The sequence below is a fragment of the Erigeron canadensis genome, chromosome 6, assembly GCF_010389155.1.
Source record: "Erigeron canadensis isolate Cc75 chromosome 6, C_canadensis_v1, whole genome shotgun sequence".
NCBI lineage: Eukaryota > Viridiplantae > Streptophyta > Magnoliopsida > Asterales > Asteraceae > Erigeron > Erigeron canadensis.
In genome coordinates, this window is record NC_057766.1 from 31,350,709 (window position 1) to 31,371,632 (window position 20,924).

At 34.4% G+C, this 20,924-nt stretch overlaps 5 protein-coding genes across 6 annotated transcripts; 2 read left to right on the top strand and 3 right to left on the bottom strand.

Annotated features, from left to right (window-relative positions):
- Positions 1-265: 265 nt before the first annotated feature.
- LOC122605268 (54S ribosomal protein L37, mitochondrial-like) lies at positions 266-2,155 on the bottom strand. Of its 2 annotated transcripts, XM_043778177.1 has the most exons (3): positions 2,051-2,154; positions 938-995; positions 266-847 (listed from the first exon to the last, which is right to left on the bottom strand). In XM_043778177.1, the coding sequence occupies exon 3, from the start codon at positions 836-838 to the stop codon at positions 452-454; it is 387 nt and encodes a 128-aa protein (XP_043634112.1). In that variant the 5' UTR covers positions 839-847; positions 938-995; positions 2,051-2,154; the 3' UTR covers positions 266-451. The 2 variants fall into 2 exon arrangements, with proteins under 2 accessions (XP_043634112.1, XP_043634111.1); XM_043778176.1 differs by lacking the exon at positions 938-995 and having other exon boundaries at positions 2,051-2,155.
- Positions 2,156-6,573: 4,418 nt separating this feature from the next.
- On the top strand, positions 6,574-9,440 carry LOC122605382 (microtubule-associated protein RP/EB family member 1C). Its single transcript, XM_043778322.1, has 6 exons — positions 6,574-6,761; positions 7,035-7,190; positions 7,535-7,641; positions 8,503-8,713; positions 8,780-8,893; positions 8,987-9,440. The coding sequence occupies exons 1-6, from the start codon at positions 6,654-6,656 to the stop codon at positions 9,254-9,256; spliced, it is 966 nt and encodes a 321-aa protein (XP_043634257.1). The 5' UTR covers positions 6,574-6,653; the 3' UTR covers positions 9,257-9,440.
- A 1,730-nt stretch (positions 9,441-11,170) lies between these two features.
- LOC122603527 (protein RER1A-like) lies at positions 11,171-13,853 on the top strand. Its single transcript, XM_043776253.1, has 3 exons — positions 11,171-11,633; positions 13,294-13,474; positions 13,550-13,853. Exons 1-3 carry the CDS (start codon positions 11,230-11,232, stop codon positions 13,607-13,609), a joined length of 645 nt encoding a protein of 214 aa, XP_043632188.1. The 5' UTR covers positions 11,171-11,229; the 3' UTR covers positions 13,610-13,853.
- A 775-nt stretch (positions 13,854-14,628) lies between these two features.
- Positions 14,629-16,456, bottom strand: LOC122606225 (UPF0481 protein At3g47200-like). Its single transcript, XM_043779187.1, has one exon. The coding sequence runs from the start codon at positions 16,414-16,416 to the stop codon at positions 14,851-14,853; it is 1,566 nt and encodes a 521-aa protein (XP_043635122.1). The 5' UTR covers positions 16,417-16,456; the 3' UTR covers positions 14,629-14,850.
- Positions 16,457-18,390: 1,934 nt separating this feature from the next.
- LOC122604694 (beta-1,4-xylosyltransferase IRX14-like) lies at positions 18,391-20,835 on the bottom strand. Its single transcript, XM_043777563.1, has 3 exons — positions 20,138-20,835; positions 19,214-19,786; positions 18,391-18,846 (listed from the first exon to the last, which is right to left on the bottom strand). The coding sequence occupies exons 1-3, from the start codon at positions 20,833-20,835 to the stop codon at positions 18,639-18,641; spliced, it is 1,479 nt and encodes a 492-aa protein (XP_043633498.1). The 3' UTR covers positions 18,391-18,638.
- Positions 20,836-20,924: the final 89 nt, after the last annotated feature.

Genomic DNA, 20,924 nt, shown 5'->3' on the forward strand with positions numbered 1-20,924 from the left:
AATGATGCACATTTGAAACATATACATAGAACGTGAGCTAAAAGATTAAGTTTTCTGGAAATGGATTGAGATACTTCAATACAAAAATCAATACTAGTTAGACAAACAAGATACTAGCTCTTTGTCTCACACGGGAGCCCTCTGTACTAGCATAGTCAGAAATTTAGAAAGCCACATCTTTTACTATTCTTTTCGTGACACCACTGCTTTTCATTACTACATTGGTACCGTGAAAATATGAGATAGCCATCAATCAAAGATAAGATGACAAACAACATGTTGATTGCTAAATAACAAAATAAATGTCAAGTTTCTCTCACATTTTAATGAATTCGTGAACCAAGCAAAGAGATACAGTGCCATGTTCATATTATGATATGCAATGATCATCTATTATATAGCTAAAATAGGCAACAGCTAAAAAAGAAACCTTCAAGAGTCTAAACTTCAATCAGTTCTTGGCCTTGATGGAGTTGTTTTCTTTAATCCTTGATCGGTTGTCTAGCTTGACAAAGCGCTTCAAGTCTTCATAAGGGAGAGATTCTATATTTTTCCTTCTGAGTTCACTCAGGGCCGGCTTTTTGTCCAGGAGGTGCCAGAGCCAATCAGGGTACTCAGAATCGGGCAATATTTTAGGGTCTGTTCCATCTTTAAGGATATTTGCCCCCACAACTGTGGTGGATTTGACTTCTTTGCTTAAAGTTGATTGTTTTGGAGCATCAGAAGCTCCTCCACCTTTGCCCTTCTTGGCTTTAGCCGCAGCAGCAAATGTTCTACAACTTCCTAAGCTGCTTTTGGCAGGTAGATTTCTCAGTGACTTGATGCAGTTCATTGCCATGCCAGTTACCTGTTAAATCAGTAACAAATTCTGATTATAAGCGACAAGTTGAAGTAGAAGTTATCATAAGGGTATGCAGCTCATTGCCCTGCCAGTTACCTGTTAAATTAGCAACATATCTTGATGATGGTTTATGACAAATTACAAGAAGCAAAACCTATCGACAAGTTGGAGTAGAACTTATTATAAGGACATGCTTCAGATAATGAGTCTCATTTCATAGATCAAAGCAACGTAGTTGTATTACATGGTTATTTGGTATTGACGTGAAAACAACTATTAATAATACAAAGAAAAAGGATACGGAGCTCGGAAAAATCATTACTAGTGCCAAGCAGTAGCGTTTTTGACCCATTTAGTTATTATAATGGGTCATTTCTGTTGTGTCATCTTATCTCAAACAGGTCAAATGGGAACATAATATTCTAATACCAGAATCGAACAGGTCAAAGCAGTTGAATATTATCTGATGTGTAATTAACACATAAATGATAAATCCCCAAAAATCACTTTACTTGAAATAGTAGACTATTATTGTAATAAATATGTTTACTGGTCATATTCTCATGGTAAAATTTGAAATTTTGCGAAACTTAAAGAACTGAAAAGAAAAAAAGTGTTCACGGATGACTTCTTTTTTCAAGCTGTGCAACAATAACCCTTTTCAAACATGAGCATAATTTTGGCTCGTTACCCAACCCACCCATGCTGCCGCATATACTGATGCCAGAGTGCTTACAAAGTATATCGAAGTACTTATTTCAAGTGGGTATAGCTTATGTTGTTTGAAAGCCAAAAATCCATTTTGAAGTGTTTGAAGGCCAATAGGCTCGATTTTTCCGGCTTATGAGCTTAAATATAAGCAATAAGCTCATAAGCCCGGAAAACTGAGCTTATTAATCTTCATTAAGCTCCAAAAGTAAGGAAATCCAAAGACCTCATTAGTTGAAACAAAAATAAAAATGATGAACAATATACAGAAAGTAATAAAAACATCTAATAAACCGAAATTCATACTTTCTAATTCAACAATCCAATATCATTTGAATAAAATCAAGATTGCCAGGGAAATCTGCAATCCTTGAAATCGAAAATGAAACTTGAAAAGGAGAGGCAAAAGATACACGTTCTATCTTATATCATCATCAAGATATATATATTCAATGTATATTGTGAGTATGTAAGCAGACCTAAAATCACAGTAATACTTACCAGCGAGATCGAGAGAAACAGCAGTCAGGCGACACCCAAAACTCAAATGAGGAGAAAGCTAGGGCTCTTTGTTTCTTTTATTTCTTTTTTTCTTTTTATTTTTCCTTAATACTCGTAACTACTGAGTATTACAAATTTACAAGTGACTTATTTTGGCTTAGATAAATGTATAGAACAAATTAAAAATTAATAATTAAAGATGGAAAATAATTATCAAAATAAAACAGATAAAATATTCAACAATTTTAACACAAAATCATTGTGAATAATTAAAAGTTTATGCATGTTTACTCTCTATTAATATTTGATCAGTCTTATTATAGTCTAATGAGAGAAAGTATTCGCGCGTTGCAGCGATAAGATGATGAGGTGATATGTCATAAAGTGTGATAAGTCATAGAGTATGATAGTCAAATGTCTTAGCTGTATGGGCACCACCCTCTAATTTAAAAGTTCACCAAAAGGATATCGAATGACCTTTCTAATGATAAATCATACAATTTTAAGAACATCCATATAATTTTATAATTTATCAACGTACGGTTTTTGAGATAAAAGATTTTGAATGAACTAAAGGAATAAAATAATTTATGAAGGAGTTAGAAAAAAAATAAGTGGTTGAAAAGTTGAAAAAATTTGACGGAAACAAATGTTTTATAATGTAGTAGATATGCGCAAGATTACTGTTTGTTTTAATTTAATTTTTTTTAGAACGGCGTGTTATATGATTAGTGGCTTGAACCCTAATAGTGACATCAGGCAGTATGCTAAAGGTTGGAACCCGAAAACACCCATAGATACTAATGGTGCAATAACACGGCCCACACATTTTGTTAACAATAACCAACTCTACATTTTGTGCAAGATTACTGTTTGTTTTAACTTAAGTTTTTTTTGGACAACGTGTTATATGATTAGTGGCTCGAACCCTAATAATGACATCAGGCAGTATGCTAAAAGTTGGAACCCGAAAACACCCATAGATACTAAGGGTGCGATAACACGGCCCACACATTTTGTTAACAATAACCAACTCTACATATATATCAACAACTAAAATACAATAATTACGACACCCCAAACCAATATTTATTTACGAGATGGACACCCACACAATGCGGCGGTAGTGGCGGCAACGGGTTGTGCTAATGGCGGTGGTGGTAAAGATGTGGTTATTAATCTAAAAGTAACTGACGTAAATGGTAGTGTAGTTATTTTATGGTTAAGAGATATATTTTTTGTGAATAACTTATTAAAAATATTATAGGGATATTTGGTGGTAAAATAATTAATTAATGAGATAGATAGTTTGGATAAATATGGATGTAAAATATTTTAGGGATATATTGAATAGATTTAGTGTGTGAGTTATGAATGTGTTGAAAATTAAGGGTATTTTGAGTATTTTAAAGGTAGAAAGTTGAAAAGGGTGAATGTAGTTTGTTTAATAATAATGTTCAAAAAAAAAAGTTTGTTTATTAATATAGTATAGATTATTGTTATATCATTTATAATATAACAATTCATAATGTCACCTTTGTGAGACAAAATATTTTAGTTAGTTGTAAATAATTTACTGTAGCTAAGCCCAGTCATACATAGGCTTACACTTGGTATTTCTTTTTCTTTTTTATAAACTTTTATCACGATAATATATAAACTTAGACACGTGCTTTGCACTTTCTTTTACGATATCAGAAACCCTGGCCTTTTCTTCCCATCTTTATGCTCTATTTTTTCCCAATTAAATATAATTTACAACCTTTTTTTTAGGTTTTGTAAATTGTGAAATTGATGATTACAAATTGATGGTTTTGACCCAATAGATGATTATTGATTCAGTCATGATTTATGACTCAAATAGGGATGCAAACGGAAATGAGTATGTGATGAATTTTACTTTGAAATTGTCACGCCACATTTGATCGACCCGCAAATTCATATCACACGTAAGTTTTCTCATTCCCTTATCTTTATCTTATATTTCTTCTCTTTGTATAATTTTTTTTGTTGTTGTGGGTTCTATCGATATCATATATTTCAACTTAGCAGTTGTATCCAACGATTATGGAAAATGTTGTATACAGCTGCTAAGTTGAAATATATGATATCGATAGAACCCGCCACAACAAAAAATTTATACTAAAAGAAGAAATATAAGATGAAGATCAGGGAATGAGAAGACTTATATGTGATATGAATTTGCGGGTCGATCAAGTGTGGTGTGACGATTTCAAAATAAGATTAATCACACACCCATTTCCATTTGCATCCCTTATTTCAGTCATAAATCATGACTGGATCAATCATCATCTATTAGGTCAAAACCATCAAATTGTAATCATCAATTTCACAATTTACAAACCCTAATAAAAAACCATGTAAATTATATTTAATTGAGGAAAAGATAGCATGAAGATGAGAAGAAAAGGTCAGGTTTGAAATCTTAAAAGAATGTGCAAAGCACGTGTCTTGGTTTATTTATTAATGTGATAAAATTTATAAATAAGAAAAAGAAATATACCAAGTGTAAGCGTATGATTAACTCGGCTTAGCTACAATAAATTACTCACAATATTTTGTCTCAGAAAGTTGACTTTTATGAATCGTTATATTATAAATTGATGTATAAAGATAAAACCAATTAATCAAGATTACCGAACATGATGCGCAATGATTTTTAATTAAAAAAAAGATTTGTTTTATTTTAATAGTTTTATTTAGCTATTTATGTATATTTATATGTATGGACAAATAAACTATTTCTATCGTTTGACTTTATTTTAGACCGATCCCTCTTATTTTATAACCAATTATACACTTACCACACTACTTAGGCATACCGGGCCGAACCGGCCCGCCTCAGCCCGAAGACCGAGTTGGCACAAAAACGTAAACCGAAGCCTGACCCGAAACATGGTCGGGTGATCCGGTTCGGTCCCGGGTTAGACCGGGTCGGATCGGTTTTTGTTAGGGTAAGATCGAATTCTGCAGTTCTAGCTGTAAAAAAACTAAGAAACAAAGAAGAATTAACAATGGGTGGTGCTCTTTTTATATATATAAAAAACACCCACACAAATCAACTTGATAGAAAAGAGGAGGGGATGATATTAGAAAACTCAAAAAGCTTGTAAAAGAAAAAGTGAAAGTCTCTACTTCATGTTTATTTTGGTTGGTTATTTTTAGGATATAAATGAGTGAATAAATATACAAGTAAGTATAAGAGGAGTATATATTTGGTTTAAAGATGAGCTTCTAGTCTTCCACGTATACCCATACACACATGGTTCATTATTCCTCCACGTTTCCATATTCCTCTAGCTACCATGCATTTTTTATTTCATTAGTATTATCTATGAATGGTTAGTTTAAAAAAAGTCAGTCAATAGTCAAGCACATGGGTGCTCCCTTCCCTTCCCTTTATATTTTCTTCCTTTTTTTCTTTGTTCTCGCAAACATTGCAATAAATCCTTCTTTTTTTTTTGAATGTTAATCAAATACGAGAATAACCATCAAAAACTTGTAGTTCATCATCATTCTCATGCTAATATATACATCAAAAGCCATAAAAACTTGGTTATGTATGTATTTTTGGTTTTATCGGGCCAACCCGGTATTTTTCGAGAATACCCATATTCACAGGACCGAAGCCCGACCTGTTGGGTCGTCGATCGCGTCGATCCGGTTTGGTTTTGGGCTGGCTAATGTCGGGCTTCAGGTTTCCAGGCCAAAAACTCATGCCTAACACTACTACATTAGAAATATAATGAAACTATTTATTTTAGACCCTCCATGAAGAATTAACGAAACTTTGACCAATCTCTCTTAACTGTAAAACCTTTTTGATTAATAGCTTATAACCAAAGTTTTTTTTGACCCCCTTTTTTTTTTTGGTCACTTCATAGCTTTGTCAAATGAATGATTTTCTCCATTTCGATTCATTCATTAAAAGGACCCAAAGCAAAATAATATATTACGGTTTTCATTTGATAAAGTTATCAAGTAACAAATTCAATAACAATAATTAACTAAAAATAAGTCAAAGAAGCCTAGTGTTAGATTCTATTAACTAAAAAGGTTTTAAAATTAAAAGTGATTGGTCAAGATTTCATTAATGTCTCAAAGAGAGTCTAACATGAATAGTTTCGCTACATTCTAGTTTTGTAATTGTATAATCGGTCGGGAATTCTCACAACCCCAAACCTAAACCCAAAAACTACTATATATATTTTCAAAATAGCAACTTTAATGTATCATATGCAATCTCTTTTAAAACATGATTTGGATATATTTCAGATTTAATTAATGGTTTAAATGCGGAAGATATGAAATTGTACCAAAAATAAGTTGCTTCAATTGAACAAAAATCAAATCATATTGAGATTTGAGGAGCCTAACTTGGGCTTTGCTGGTCGCTTTTTTTCCTTCTAGCCGTTGGGCCCATTAATAATTCCACACATTTAAAATTCTATAAAATCAATACAAATCCCGCCTCAACATCACTCATTTCAAATCCACACAAACCTTTCACTCTCTTTCTCTCTCAAGGAGCGTCGCCACACACCAAATCTCTCTAGAACAGCCTGAAAGAGAGACACCTGAGATGGCGACCCATATCGGAATGATGGACGCTGCGTACTTCGTCGGCCGATCGGAAATCTTATCATGGATCAACTCTACTCTCCAACTCAGTCTCTCCAAAGTTGAAGAGGTATATATTTTTTCCCCAATTTCAAACCCTAGAAATTATTATTTTATTTCAATTTATTACTTTATTAGTATCCATTATTTATCTGTTTATTCAAAATCTGAAATGATAAAATTGAGGGTTTGAAAATGTATGTATTTTCCCCCAATTTCAAACCCTAGAAATTTTTATTTTTTTCAATTTATTAATTTATTAGTATCCATTACTTATGTGATTATTCAAAATCTGAAATGATAAAATTGAGGGTTTGAATGTATATAATTGGATGTGAATTAGGCGTGTTCAGGGGCAGTTCAATGTCAGCTGATGGACGCGGCACATCCTGGAATGGTGCCGATGCATAAGGTCAATTTCGACGCTAAGACTGAGTATGATATGATCCAGAATTATAAGGTTCTTCAGGATGTTTTCAACAAGCTCAAAATCGACAAGGTTAGTTCATTTTTTAAACGAAATTTACTAATTATGTTTAAGGGATGTATGAATTTAATTAGGGTGTTATATTAGCTTACTAGCTTATTTGCTTACTGAATTTAGAATACCTCATTTTCCAAGCTTATGAGCTTATCGAATCAACATGTTTGATCTTAAATTGATCTCGAAAAATGGAGCTTATTGGTTTTTGAAAGTTTCTGTTAACCAATAAACCTACAAATAAAACTAATCCAAACACCCCTTAAATAAGCAACTGTTTAAACAGAATCTACTTGTTTATATAGATTTATATAGGTATTTGTGTTGGAAACTGAGTAGTTTGTAACTAATTTATGTTACAGCATATTGAGGTGAGCAAGCTAGTGAAAGGAAGACCATTAGATAATCTTGAATTCATGCAATGGATGAAGAGATATTGCGATTCTGTTAGCGGGGCTGGTCATCACAAGTAAGTTGCTACTGTCTTTTATGATTGCCTGCTTTCCTTCCAATTCATGTAGCATATATGAATAGCTTGTGCCACTGCTTGTTCAAATTATATTCATTTCCTCTTCCGATTATCTGCTGAACGACTCCCATCCACTTGGGTCATGTATCATTTCAAAGTGACACATTGTATGTTAAGTTTTGGAAAACTTTGGAGCTTTAAGTGAAAGTGCAAGTTACAATAAGGTTTATCATCGGGCACTATTGAATATGATATTGGTCTAATAAGTTTGAAATGAAATCCATATGAATTTTTTCATTTGACACCAAAAGTTGATGGTTTATAGAAATGGGGTTGGAGTTAGTACTTAATACAGTGTTAGTGTCCTGTATTTCACTATTTTGCTTTTGTTTAATAGTTTATTCAGTAAGAGTTATGTGTGACAATGGTATCGGTTAAATCACTTATTTTTATGGCTGGATAGTGCAAGAACCAACGTGGCTTTTCCAAGTCTTTGGTTGCCTCTTTATTGTTGTTTTTGTTTCACTTATATTTGCTTGTTTGTTTTTGAAACAGATTAAGTAGTTTTTTAATTTACTTATTTTGAATCAGATTAAGTAGTTTTTTAATTTACTTTTTTTGAATCAGATTAAGTAGTTTTTTAATTTACTTTATTGTTTGATCTCCAAACCTATTTATTCTTAAGCCTAATTAAATAAATATCATACGCTGTTGTTTATTTATGCATATCCGAACACCTCTTAAATGGACAATGATAGGACAAAGATGCAGTCTTTTTTAGTAGTTTTGAATTACAATATAAATTCAACATCTAATATCATCACTTAAAAATTAACTAGCTTCTTTCATTTCATGTTATAGTTACAATGCTATGGAAAGAAGAGAGGCTTGCAGAGGTGGGAAAGATGTGGGCAAAAAATCTGCACCAACACAATCTACGAGGGGATCCACCGCAGCAACTAAAGCTCACACTTCCCGAAGAGGTGATGCCCCTCCTGCTCACTCAACAGGCCCACCAGTCAGGACTGCTAAGCCTTCATCAACAACAAATGTGGCTGTATACGATCAACAGGTACATGATAAAAGTGGTCCAGGTTATACAAGAGGCTAAAATTCATAAACCTTTATTGCTATGCAGATCACTGAGCTTAAGCTAACTATGGACAGTCTTGAGAAAGAAAGAGATTTTTACTTTGCAAAGTTGAGGGATATCGAACTCCTGTGCCAGTCTCCCAGTATCTCAAACTTGACTGTATTGTTTCTCACCTAAAGTCCATTTCAATTTTTAAAAAAAATTTAAACTTAAAGTTTTTCTCTAACAACTGTATGATATTCTCTTGTGCAGGTAATCGATGCCATAAAAAGGATTTTGTATGCTGCCGAAGAGGATCCATCAATACTGGAAGAAGCTCAAGGCATGCTTATTAACCAAGAGAAACAAGAAGTGCCTTCAAATCCAGTATCTGAGGATGTAGAAGAATACAAGTCTCAAAAGAGGAAAAGTTTCATTAATTTTGATGTTGATGTTGCGGCAAGTGCTACATTGTCTCCGCGGCAACGGCTCTCTGATGCTTCTGATGTACACTGCAGCGGGTCACCTCTTATGACAAACTGATGGTGACCAGATCCTTTATGATTTCCACCTAGTTTACCATAACTCTTTTTATAATAATCCGAACTATCTTCCAGTTTTTTTTATTAGTTTCTTACATCTCATGTTAAGTGGCAACCTTTGCCTTTCATTATGTAAAATTGAAGGGGATTTCTTTTCTGCTGTTTAATATACAATGTTTGCAGCCTCTTTTGTTGTTATTTTTTTAGAAGTTGGACACCAGAAGTTCTCTTATTAACCCCAAACTCAATTGCCAAATAGTTTGTGATCAGAAGTTCAACCACCTCAGATGTACATTGGCCTAATATATCTCAGTAAACAATCACCATCAAGCTGACTGCTGTTTTTAAGGTAAATATGCAAATTCAGTTTGCATTTTGGCTTCCATGTTCCTAAATTTTTAGCGGCATATGCCATTAACTCGTTAAGTGGGTTCCTTTTATGTATGGACTTAAACAAGAATGTTTCATAGCAGAACTTTTATCATCCAACTAAATAAAAAGATCATATAGAGGCATCGGTAGAAATACAAACAAAAACTAGTGGCTTATTTATATTAAAGAATGTATAACATATAAGCATTAAAGGTTATCATAAGGTTTAAGATTCGGATGTTTCATTACTCAGCCACTCAACTAATTCATTGCATGCTTGTCTTCTTAAACGTTGAGTTCAGATATTGATCGATGAAGGCGACCTGGGTATGGTCACAACTCACAACTCTTTATATTCTTTTCAATCTACACTAAAATTTTCTTATACTGTAATAAAACAGTCCTCAAAACGACTTCATTGTAACATTTCAATGGTCGGTAAAGAAAGTTAGTTACGTTGGTCAGGGAAATGACAAGATTTAGTATATAAACAACCAACATAGCTAATAGTTGGTATATGGATATAAAACTCATTAAAAGTGTTGTATTGTGCCATTGTGGTTTTAATTGGTTCTGAGTTTTTGGATGGAGGTTGACACACACACACACCTACGTATTGTCTTAAGACTTTTTCCAAATCGAGAAATATCCACTATAAAAGTATAAGGTTGAGTCTAAAAATCATCATATCGAAATAAGCTTAAAAAAGTAGTAAATTTTTTTCACGGATTATTCCTATTACAAATTTTTAAATCTTTTACCACCATGAAATATGTTTTAATTTTTTTTTTTTTAGTTTTCACTGCATACAAATATAAGTTTTTGGTAAAATAAAACAAGTATTAAAGTAAAACAAATAAAACAATAAGTTTTTCTTCAATGAAAATCATCGTGCATCATGAAAATCATCGTGCACCAATTGTTTCGCGAATTTCGTGCATCAATTTAACCATGATCTAAGGGTCAAGATCTTATCATATTTGTTTTACTTTAATACTTGTTTTACTATACACACCCTCTACAAATATACTCGTAACTAATTATTTTTTTAATCAAACACCTTTAATTATCAAATAATCTTTTCAAAACATAATTTCAGGCACCCCTTAAATGATACATATGAGTAGCGTGGTTTGAATCAGTGATAAATATCTTTTCTTTGGAGACAGAGGTAAGATGTTTGATCCTCATCACATGTAAAAGCCTGAGACCATTTTCTATCATTTATGTGAATCCCGAAAGGAGTCTCTCTATTTAGATAGATATAAGATTTGTCAACATTTTAACTTTTCTATACACTTTTAAAATATTGGAACTCAAAACCGACGAGAGTGGGTTAGCTTTTTATTCCTCGAGTGACACATATAAAAGAAACTTGTACATGACTTCTTTTTAGTGGTAAAAATCCGATTTTACTTACTTACCCTTCCATATAGTGGTAAAATCAGATATTTTTCACTACTTACCCTTCCAAGATCACAAAAGCATATTCCATAGGCTATATCTAACCATCTATAGGCTATATCTACACATCCATCTATCAAATTCCTACCCAAACCAAACAAAACCGTTAATTAACATAAAAAAAAAAAACAAACAAACATGATGGATCCAGGAACCGTCCCCACACCACCACCACCAACCACCACAACCCCACCGTCATCCGGCGCCTTACATTCAACAGACACACCAGCAGCAGCCATACAACGGTGGGGTTTAGTTATATCACAGCGTTATCAACACCTCCTTGACAAGTCAACGCCTTTTTTACTTTACCGGTGGATCGGTTTCTTTGTGATCGCCGTTATATACACTATTCGGGTTTTAGTAGTTCATGGGTTTTATGTGGTGTCTTATGCTTTAGGGATTTATATTTTGAATCTTTTGATTGGCTTTTTATCTCCTCAGGTTGATCCTGAATTTCAGGATGATGGCCCTGTTTTGCCTTCTACAAACTCCGATGAGTTTCGCCCCTTTGTTCGCCGTCTTCCTGAGTTTAAATTTTGGTAAATTTTTTTTTAATATATATTTGTGATTATGTTGTTTAGTTACTGTAAATTTGATTGGACTAGTTACTATGTGATCAACTTAATTACAAGTTATCGAAAATTTAGTTAAATTTTAGAAATTTTTAGGATCAATAGTTGTATTGCGTGTGGACCGGCAATGCTATGTAGAAGGGAATTCTTAGCGTAGAGGGGTCGGTATGGAGCTTGTGAGAGCGGCATGAGATGACCTGGACGCACGGCCTAATGTATATTTAATTTGTTTTCGTCGTGACCATACTGTGGAACTTTAGTGGGGTTTTTGGTGAGAGGTGTGTGATATCAAACAATATACTTTTTACTCATAGGACTTTAGGAGAGTGTCTGGCCATATTGGGTAAAATGACTGTACTTGTTGTTGTCTCACCGAGTTTACGTTTATTTGGTAACTACGGTTTTGATAGAATTTAGTTGGTGATAATTAACTGCATAAGTTAGTTTTATTTAGCTTTTGATAGGGCAAGTCCATGTTCTAAACCTAGGTGCCGGAAAATATATATGAAAATTAGTGATGATAATGAGAATTAGTTTAGAATGTTTTGCTTGTAGCATAATCGAAGGTTATAAATCTGGATTTTGTTGTAATTGATGTTGATGATTTTGAAGGTTACCGACCAAACTGTTGTGTTGCTAATGATTATCATTATAGTGATGTAATTACTTGATCTACTTGCTGATGATAATTAGCCTGAAGACGGGTTAGGGTCTTAAGCAATTGATGGCTAGAAAGTAAGTTTTAATATTGAAGTTTCTCAAAGTTTTTGAAATTGTACAATAGACCAGGATCATGTTGATATGCTTATACAAGTGAATTTCGACCATAAAAAACTAACTTGTTATTGATTATGCTAGTCCTTTTTGTGTATCCTGAATAATGGAATCACTAGATATATATAGTGCTAGAAAATATCATTTACTTGGCTGATTCAGTTGCATTTTCTGTTACGAAAAGCCCAGCATGTCAAAGGGGAGTGCCTTTGCCTGTTCAAGTTTTCATGTCTTTTCTTTCATATTGATGAAATTGGGAATGCCCTTTTGAAGGAGAGATCTGTGTATTTTGACTGAATAAGCTTCTCATGAGTTACTAGTTTCATGAAAGTTGTATTGTATACATACGCATGTGTTCCATTAATATCTTTGAACCCAGGACCAACTTGATGTATTTTCAGCAGTCGCATCACCCTTTTAATTTAATAGGGTTTTGGATTGATTGTATGAGGGGTGAAAGTATATTTGATTGGAACGTATGCTTAAACCAAGAGCAAATTTGTTCTTTTAGTGTGATTCATATTTCTCATACTGTTATTATGAGTGGGCTTCACTCAATAGTCACTGATGGGGTTTTAAGTTGTTGATCGGTTAGTTTGAAGAGTTGAAGGTCATGCGTATATGGTCTTGAGAAATAGTTAGGCATGATGTTTCACCATTATACTCTTATCAACTGTCATGTAAACATTATTATTTGCGGTAACCATTTTGAGGTCAGCTGTCTTGGGACAGGGACCTTATGATTGTTGTAAGTTGGCTCTAATACAAAGATTCATGATTTCAAGTCAAATATTTATTTGCAGTCACAAACTTTTTTTCTTCGACTTTTTGATAATCTTGTTCGTCATAATAGGTACTCAATAACAAAAGCCTTCTGCATTGCTTTCGTGCTGACATTCTTCTGGGCATTTGATGTGCCTGTTTTTTGGCCTATACTCCTTTTTTACTGGGTTATCTTATTTACTCTCACCATGAAGAAGCAGATACTGCATATGGTCAAATACAAATATGTCCCATTTTCAATTGGAAAACAGGTACCCTGAATACACGTTTTTCAATGTTGCAACTACTTTATTATTCAGTTATTGATCTAGTATTTTCTTCTGCAGAGGTACGATGGAAAGAAGGCAACTTCAACTGAGGGTGCAAGTCTTCTTCCTAGAGACTGAGTGTGAAAGATTTCATAGTTTTCAACTTTCATCTCCTGTGCTACCCTCCCAACACACACCTTAGTAGGGATTGCAGTTAGCCATAACTTTTAAATATTTTGGTCTTTCAGAAAGTATCATCTCGTACAGGTTTTTTTTTATTGACGGTATCAACATAGACAAATGAAGCTTCGTTTTTTGTAAGAGCTGCACATTTTAATATCATGAACATGTGGAAATCTTACTGCATTAACTTTTTTCATCATTTCACATGTGCTGCATGTAGAGGGAGGCAAAATGGATATATAGTCATAGATTTGGCTCTGTTGTATCTTAAATGGATGAAACAGGTTACAGGATGTCAAAAGTTCATGGTTAATGCGTATAAGTATTATAAACTGTTTTGGTGTCAAGATTTATAGAGTTTTATTGTAACACTATTTGTTTTTGTTAGAATAATTAACATATAGATTACATCTTTTTCAAAGATATAACCTAAAGTATTTTGCCAGGCAACTTTGACCTGTGTGACCTGTTTTAAAACGGTTATGTTTTACCTGATATCCAGCTTGCCTCCTTTGAATGAATGTTTTGTACTAGAGGTGGTAATATGGGTGAGACATGGGGAAATGGCGAAATGGGCGGGACAAGTGGGTTGGGTAACTGATAAAAGGTTTGGGGTTGGTTGAGCTCATTTACTTGAAATACTCTGTATGTTCGTAGAGTGCCAGATATGATTAGAAAATTTGGATTATCCCAATTGTAATATAAGCCGACTCCAATGTATAAACTTCTTCAAGTTTATAATATTGTTATGTCATATGAGGTTTTTTATAAACAACCATTTTACAGGAACTTATCTCTTCTCGTCTATATATAAACTTCTTCAAGTCCATAACTGGATCTTAACATACTTTCTTCCATGAACTTATCTCTTCAGTATAGTTTTTATGTTTGTTAACTCAAGAATGTAAATAACTTGTAACTCAGAAATATAAGAAATTAAACAAGTTGCAACATGTTTTTAGTTGACAACTGGGTTTTCCAAACAACAAATATTTCATTATATACTCCCAAGTCATACTGTTATGCAAGAATTGTATTTCAAGTATGCTATTCTTTAAACATTACAATTTTATTGTGGTCCCAAACACACAGAAACTTGACACCCTTGTGTAAATCCAATGGAGATTATCTCCCAATTATGTATCAACTCCAAACAACAAATAATAGAAGTTTCTATATTACACCCAAGAACATCATCAAGGTGGATTGTAATACCCATAAATACCATAAAACGTCTGTCCAGCGGTGAGGATTAGCAGAATGACAGCTGCGAAAAACGAAATAATGGCCCAAGGATTGCTAAAATAGTTATGCATTAAGCTCGCCCGCCATGAGTTCCACTTGTGGTTATAAAACCGATTTACCTTTTCTGACAACTCTGAAAGATAACTGTTGTTGATGTCAAAAACGACTTCTTGACACAACCGATTAAACAGATCAGCCACATCAGCATCACTCCCTAACCAGTGCTCGATGATCCCACAGTAATGGAGGTACCCTACATCCTCCTGTGAGTTTATCAAATTGTCCATGAAGATCACATACGATGTAATTTCGTTCCCACAATCTAAATGTGACTGCTCAAAAGCTATTAGGTTAAGAAAAAGAGATTTGGTTCCATCATGGATTAACAACCGGGGTATCTTTAGAACTCCGTCTTTGAACTTGATATCCCAAAAACGATCTGTTTTTCTTTTCTTGAATTTGATTCCTGCTTCTTTGAGCTCGGTTACACAGTGTATAAGCTGTGTCCTACGTTTATCAGCAACCCGACTACTGTGTGACCATCTCTTGATCCATTTTCTTGGTTCCATCTGTGGCCCTCTCCTTAATAGGCTCTGCCTAAAAACATGAAGGCAGTGAAGATAAGATTGGTCAGACAACGGGTCAAACGTGTTTGTGAACCCAAGTGATGATACCATTTTGTTCCGGTCACTTTTTGTCAACGGTTCATCTGTTGGCATTAATGGGTCAAAGAAATGCAAAGCAAGTCTTGCAACTAGGCCTCCAGTTTGGTCAGGCTGACCAAACTGCAGGCCTAATAACGTGTCAAGTATGAACATAGGAATCTGATTCTCCAGCATTATCATATCTCTTTGAATTGAGTGCATTGATCCCCTCATTGCAAACACAGGATCACATCGAGCATAACCGAGCTTTATAAACCCCTCAGCCGCCCCACGAAAAAGCTCAAGAACAAAACACCCATCAAGAACCATCATTTCTACAAAGTCGTTACTGCTAATAGTAATCTGCCCTTCATAGCAATCCCTTGCCCTTTCTTCAAGTTCTTTAATAGAATCAAGATATAATTTAGCATCTTGATTACCACGTTTAAGAATTTGATAAAATGCACGCCATTTATGACGCTCCATGGGTCGAAGGCGTTTTTTCCCATGATGGTAAGGACCTAAAGAAACGATATTTGGGATATAAGCTTTATCTTCGCCATCGCGTAAATACTGAGGAACTCTATAGATGCATATTTTACCCCATGTTCCCCCCACATCGTCTTTTTGGGCAAGATCGAGCTTTTCTCTTACTGTGATCATCCATTCAGATTCTGGTGATTTCGGACCTTCTTTTGAGTTGTCAAAATCTCCATTGATCTCTATCTGAAGTTCATTGGATGGCTGTCGAGTTTCTACGCCTAGAGATTCGACTGAACGGCTACAACTCGGTATTCTGGCATCTACAGTTTCTTTGAGTTTAAGAGTAATAAGGTACCAGCTTAAAAGTTCCTTGTTGAACACAGCAACCATTTTCTGTGTTCAAGTAAAGGTATGCTTACAAGCAAAAAAATGAAACTTTAATAAGATTTTTTAGTCAAGTCTTTGAAAAGAATAGAATGGTGGCAAGAAAGTGACATTACAACTGCATAAATTATTAATATTTAGATCTGATCTAATCCAATAGAATGCATAGAAGCAACCTCTATTGACTTTTATAATTAAAACAGATAATGGTCTCAAGTTAGACCCTTAACAAACATTTAACCCCAAAGACATTATGCTTTTCATACTCTAATACTCTCTTTCGTCTCAAAATAAATGTCCATTTTAAAACTATAAGTTTTTAATAATATGATGATAATTGCATGGACTGCTAAAAGTTGGTATTTTGGAAAGCTGCATTAAAGGTAAATTAGTAAATTCGGAAGTGGACAGTTATTTTGAGACAATACAAAACAAAAAAATTGATACTTATTTTCGGACGGAAGAAGAAATAAACTTAATATTAGTTTGTTGCTAGGACACTTAAGCATCTCCAATGACATCAAGCTATTAAAGATTTTTTTTCAATGTCCCTACTATCAATATATGATATTTAATTAAAAATATTAGCTGAAATTATAAACAAGTATTTTATTAATAGGAATTTAGAAGTGAATGTGAGTGTGTAGAAAAAAGTCTTTGATCAAATAGCTTGAAAAATATCAAGCTTTTAAAGAAAAAAAAAGCTATTATCTCCAATGGTATAAAGTTATTCAAAAGACTTTTTTTTTTTTTTCAAAAGAGGCTTTTCATCAAACTACTATCCAATTCCATTCTAATGGGTCAATCTAATCGATGGATGATCTTACATCATGACCCTACTTTCATCCTCTCAACTAAAATCCCATTCCCACCTATGAAAATGATATGCTTTCATTTGTCACATTTTCTTGCATGATTAAACCATGTGCAATTTCACAAAGTATGGGTCATTTTTAAAGGAAGATAGTACTTATTAGAGTTGACTTTTGAGTTTTATATGACATCCTATTGTATTACGAGTATATTAAGTATTAAATTCTGGATTAACATATCTGTTCAACCTACTTGTAGTAAATAGTAATAGTAATGTCACATTTTATATTGCATTTTGTTATGTTTTCTATCAGTAGTGAATGAATATCTTTCAAAATTCTAACATGAAGGAACAGAAAGAAGATTTGCTCATCTGTAAAGTCCTTCATTAGCACATTTCTCATTAATCAACGAACATATTAGCAAGTCGCAACCATATATGAACGTCTATAAAAAGGATTGCGTATGGGAAATATTGAAACTGTGTTTTCCAGTAGTATGACTGTTGTGCAACTCAAGGTTGCACCGAGACGGGTACGGCGAAGGGGTACGGGGACGATACGGGTAAGAGAAACGGCAAAAAAAAAAGAAAGATACGGGGACGGCAAGGATAAAGCAATAAAAAATATATTAAAGAAAACTCAAAATAGATAGACATTGATGTAAAATGTATGATATTAATTGAGATTTTTTAGCTGTCTATATACATATATACGTCCCAATCCACAGGTCGGTTAGAGGTTTTTTATGGGCCGGTTCTAATTTGAAGGGTATAGAAACACTAAACCCTAAATAGGCTAGGAAACGTCCCCAAATTCCCCCCAAACGTCCCCAGAACCCTTCCCCAGCCGTCCCCCAAATCTGAAACGTCCCCATGCCGAATCCTAGCCGTCCCCGTCCCCCAAACGTCCCTGGGACGGGTACCCTAACCAATCAGGCGTCCCTGTGCATCATAGGACTGCAACTTTTGTTGCCGTGGGAACTATGTCACTATGTGGTATGGTTTTACAACTTCTACACATCAATTTCAAATTTCCAATTATGAAATCACCATCACACTAATGGAGACTCATCAATGTATATGCAGAAAAGTATAATAGATTTTTAATGGTCTTTGTGTACTAACAACACATTTCAGATTTTTTACCACTTTCAACTCCACAAAGGCAAAAACCATGCCAAAATCATTTGTATTATGTAAGGCAATTAGCTACAATGAATTGAGCTTTTCCCAAATGGATCTATAAACATAATCTCTTTTAAGTTCCAACAACCAACTGAATCGAATCGAATGGAAATTTTAACAAAAAAAAAAGGAAGGAGAGGATATAAGAGAAACTGGATCTTGAAATATGGTTGTTGGGACATCTGTATTCAATCAATAAGTATAACTCAACAGCTCTTCTAAATAATCTTTACTTCTCATTTCTTTCTCCTGAACTCCTAATCACGACACGCTCATCCGTGTTTTTTGCTTCTTCTTTTCTGTTTTCTCGTAAGCTGTGTCTTGATCCTAGTAATCTAGTTTTTGTTGAGATCTTAGATGCAAGTTCAAGGGGTACATCAGGCCATGGTGTTTGCTTTGCTGGCACTGTCACCTCTAATGGAGGATCAATAGTCCATCTGCATCGAAATAGGAAGCAAGTCTTAGGCATAATGCGATATTTGTTAAGATCAAGATTTATAGCATATATATAGTAGGTGTTGACCTTATTGCTAAGATGTGCTCAGAGAACCTTGTAGATTTCTTAAGTCATTTATGTGTGCAAATCTGCTATTTTACACATAAAATGTTTACAAATTCGCCTATAGTTTAGGTGCCCGGAAGAGTGGAAAACAACATGTTTTTGCAGTTTGCCCAAAATAATACCAGGTAACAAATAATATGACTAAATATGCATTATTTAGCACCAAAATAAATTATCCAAGAATTAGGAATCTTAATTAAAAAGTTAAAATCTTGAATTGTAAGTCAAGTAAGAAGACTAACCCGGCAGGAAACTTGCTATCAGCACGAGCCTCAGCACGGCTCCACCACATCATCACTTTCTTCCCACAACCACCTAATGGCTCCACCATGGAAGCATCTTCAAGAAATGACAAAGGATTCTCAATTTCATCCTCCTCACCACCAGCCACCACCATTTCCAAATCCCTAATCCACTCTGGCCTAAACTCTGATTCTTCCCAAACCAACCTTGCATTCATCACAAACCCACACCATTCCAGCTTCCTAGGCAAGACGACTGCCATATCACCAATGTAATTCGCCCTCTTTTGTCTATACAAAAGAGAATTAAACGTGTGCCACCCGACTAACTTATCAGATGAGTTACAAGCCGGACCTTGGACAGGAACTATTGTCGAGTTCTTATCTATTTTATCCAAATTCTTCGGACTATCAAATGTGTCCTCTTCAGAATGACTGGACTGAACAAGAATCCCAACAGAAACAGCACCAATCCATTCCACTTTTTGTATCTCGTCAAACAGCTCTAAACTATGCATATTACTATCATCAGCAAACATCACGATCCCATCGAGTTTCTCTTCTCGTACAACTCTGTTTCATCAACATGCATATCAGTTATTAACATCTAATGCAAACCAAATTTACTAACTAAAGAAAAAAGTGGCACAATAATCATCCCAATTTAAATGTATGAATTTGACTTTCTGGGTCAATCTTTTTTAACTTTGACTGTCGATATATTTGTTTTTTTATACAATACTTAATTTAAAATACACGAATGGATTAAGTTTTAAATGTATTTTACAGAGATATAATTTTCATCAAATATTATATAGCACCAACAACAATATTTACAGTCAAAATTACAAGAAATTGACTCAAGAAGTCAAACTAGGACATGTAAATATGAAAAGAGGGACTACTAAGATAGATGAAGTATACCTCAAAGCCTCCAATCGCATTACGGATTCCATCTTATGCCTAGCACCCCAAAAATCCGGCATCTTCTTCTCAAATCCAATATGCAAAACCCGACCTTTCTCCATTTTCGCAAGCAACGCAGCAGTCTCGTTAGTAACCCCACCAGCTTCCACAACAATCCACACAACATTATATTGCAAGTTCATCAATGTATGCATCAACCCGGTCAAATGAAACGCTTGAAACGTTCTAACGTAAGTCGGGGTCACAACGATCAAACTTCTAGCGTTTTTGACCCCATATTGAACCCTTTGTTCATTCTGAACACTTTGTATGATCTTATGTGCTTTCATTACTTCATCCGGGTTCGGGTGTGGCCACGGCCTTATTCGGATCCCATGTCGCCCCACAACGACTCTACTACTAGTTGCTGTCGTCTGGGACGAAATGTTGTTTTTTATAGAAGTTGTGAAGGTTAAGGTCTGTGCTATGTCGACAGCGAAGGGTGTGGTGTAAGTTGATGAAGTTGTGAAAAGCAGAAAGACAAGTAAACGTGAGAATCGGAATCCGAGAATCAGAGATATCAGACAACATAAGCAATGGAATATTGTCCAGAGTATAGTTGTCGGAGATTGTTTGGTGCTTGGGTCTGCAGACGATGAATCTGCTGATAGCGTTTTTGATCGAATACGAGTGTGTTGTAGTAACTGAAACTTCATTTTTTGTTGATAAAAAATTAACAAAAAAATGATATATATTTTTGATGAGAATTTGGTTGAAATGAAATGGTTGCTGTTGTTGTTGATAA

Excerpts from the sequence above, each read along its gene's own strand:
- LOC122605268 (XM_043778176.1), bottom strand. The coding sequence starts at position 838 with ATGGCAATGAACTGCATCAAGTCACTGAGAAATCTACCTGCCAAAAGC.
- LOC122605382 (XM_043778322.1), top strand. The coding sequence starts at position 6,654 with ATGGCGACCCATATCGGAATGATGGACGCTGCGTACTTCGTCGGCCGA. Across the intron at positions 7,191-7,534 it reads ACAAGCTCAAAATCGACAAG|CATATTGAGGTGAGCAAGCT; the intron begins GTTAGTTCATTT and ends TTTATGTTACAG. Across the intron at positions 7,642-8,502 it reads AGCGGGGCTGGTCATCACAA|TTACAATGCTATGGAAAGAA; the intron begins GTAAGTTGCTAC and ends TTCATGTTATAG.
- LOC122603527 (XM_043776253.1), top strand. The coding sequence starts at position 11,230 with ATGATGGATCCAGGAACCGTCCCCACACCACCACCACCAACCACCACA. Across the intron at positions 11,634-13,293 it reads CTTCCTGAGTTTAAATTTTG|GTACTCAATAACAAAAGCCT; the intron begins GTAAATTTTTTT and ends TCGTCATAATAG. Across the intron at positions 13,475-13,549 it reads CATTTTCAATTGGAAAACAG|AGGTACGATGGAAAGAAGGC; the intron begins GTACCCTGAATA and ends TTTCTTCTGCAG.
- LOC122606225 (XM_043779187.1), bottom strand. The coding sequence starts at position 16,416 with ATGGTTGCTGTGTTCAACAAGGAACTTTTAAGCTGGTACCTTATTACT.
- LOC122604694 (XM_043777563.1), bottom strand. The coding sequence starts at position 20,835 with ATGAAGTTTCAGTTACTACAACACACTCGTATTCGATCAAAAACGCTA. Across the intron at positions 19,787-20,137 it reads ATGCGATTGGAGGCTTTGAG|AGTTGTACGAGAAGAGAAAC; the intron begins GTATACTTCATC and ends TTGATGAAACAG. Across the intron at positions 18,847-19,213 it reads GATAGCAAGTTTCCTGCCGG|ATGGACTATTGATCCTCCAT; the intron begins GTTAGTCTTCTT and ends ATTTCGATGCAG.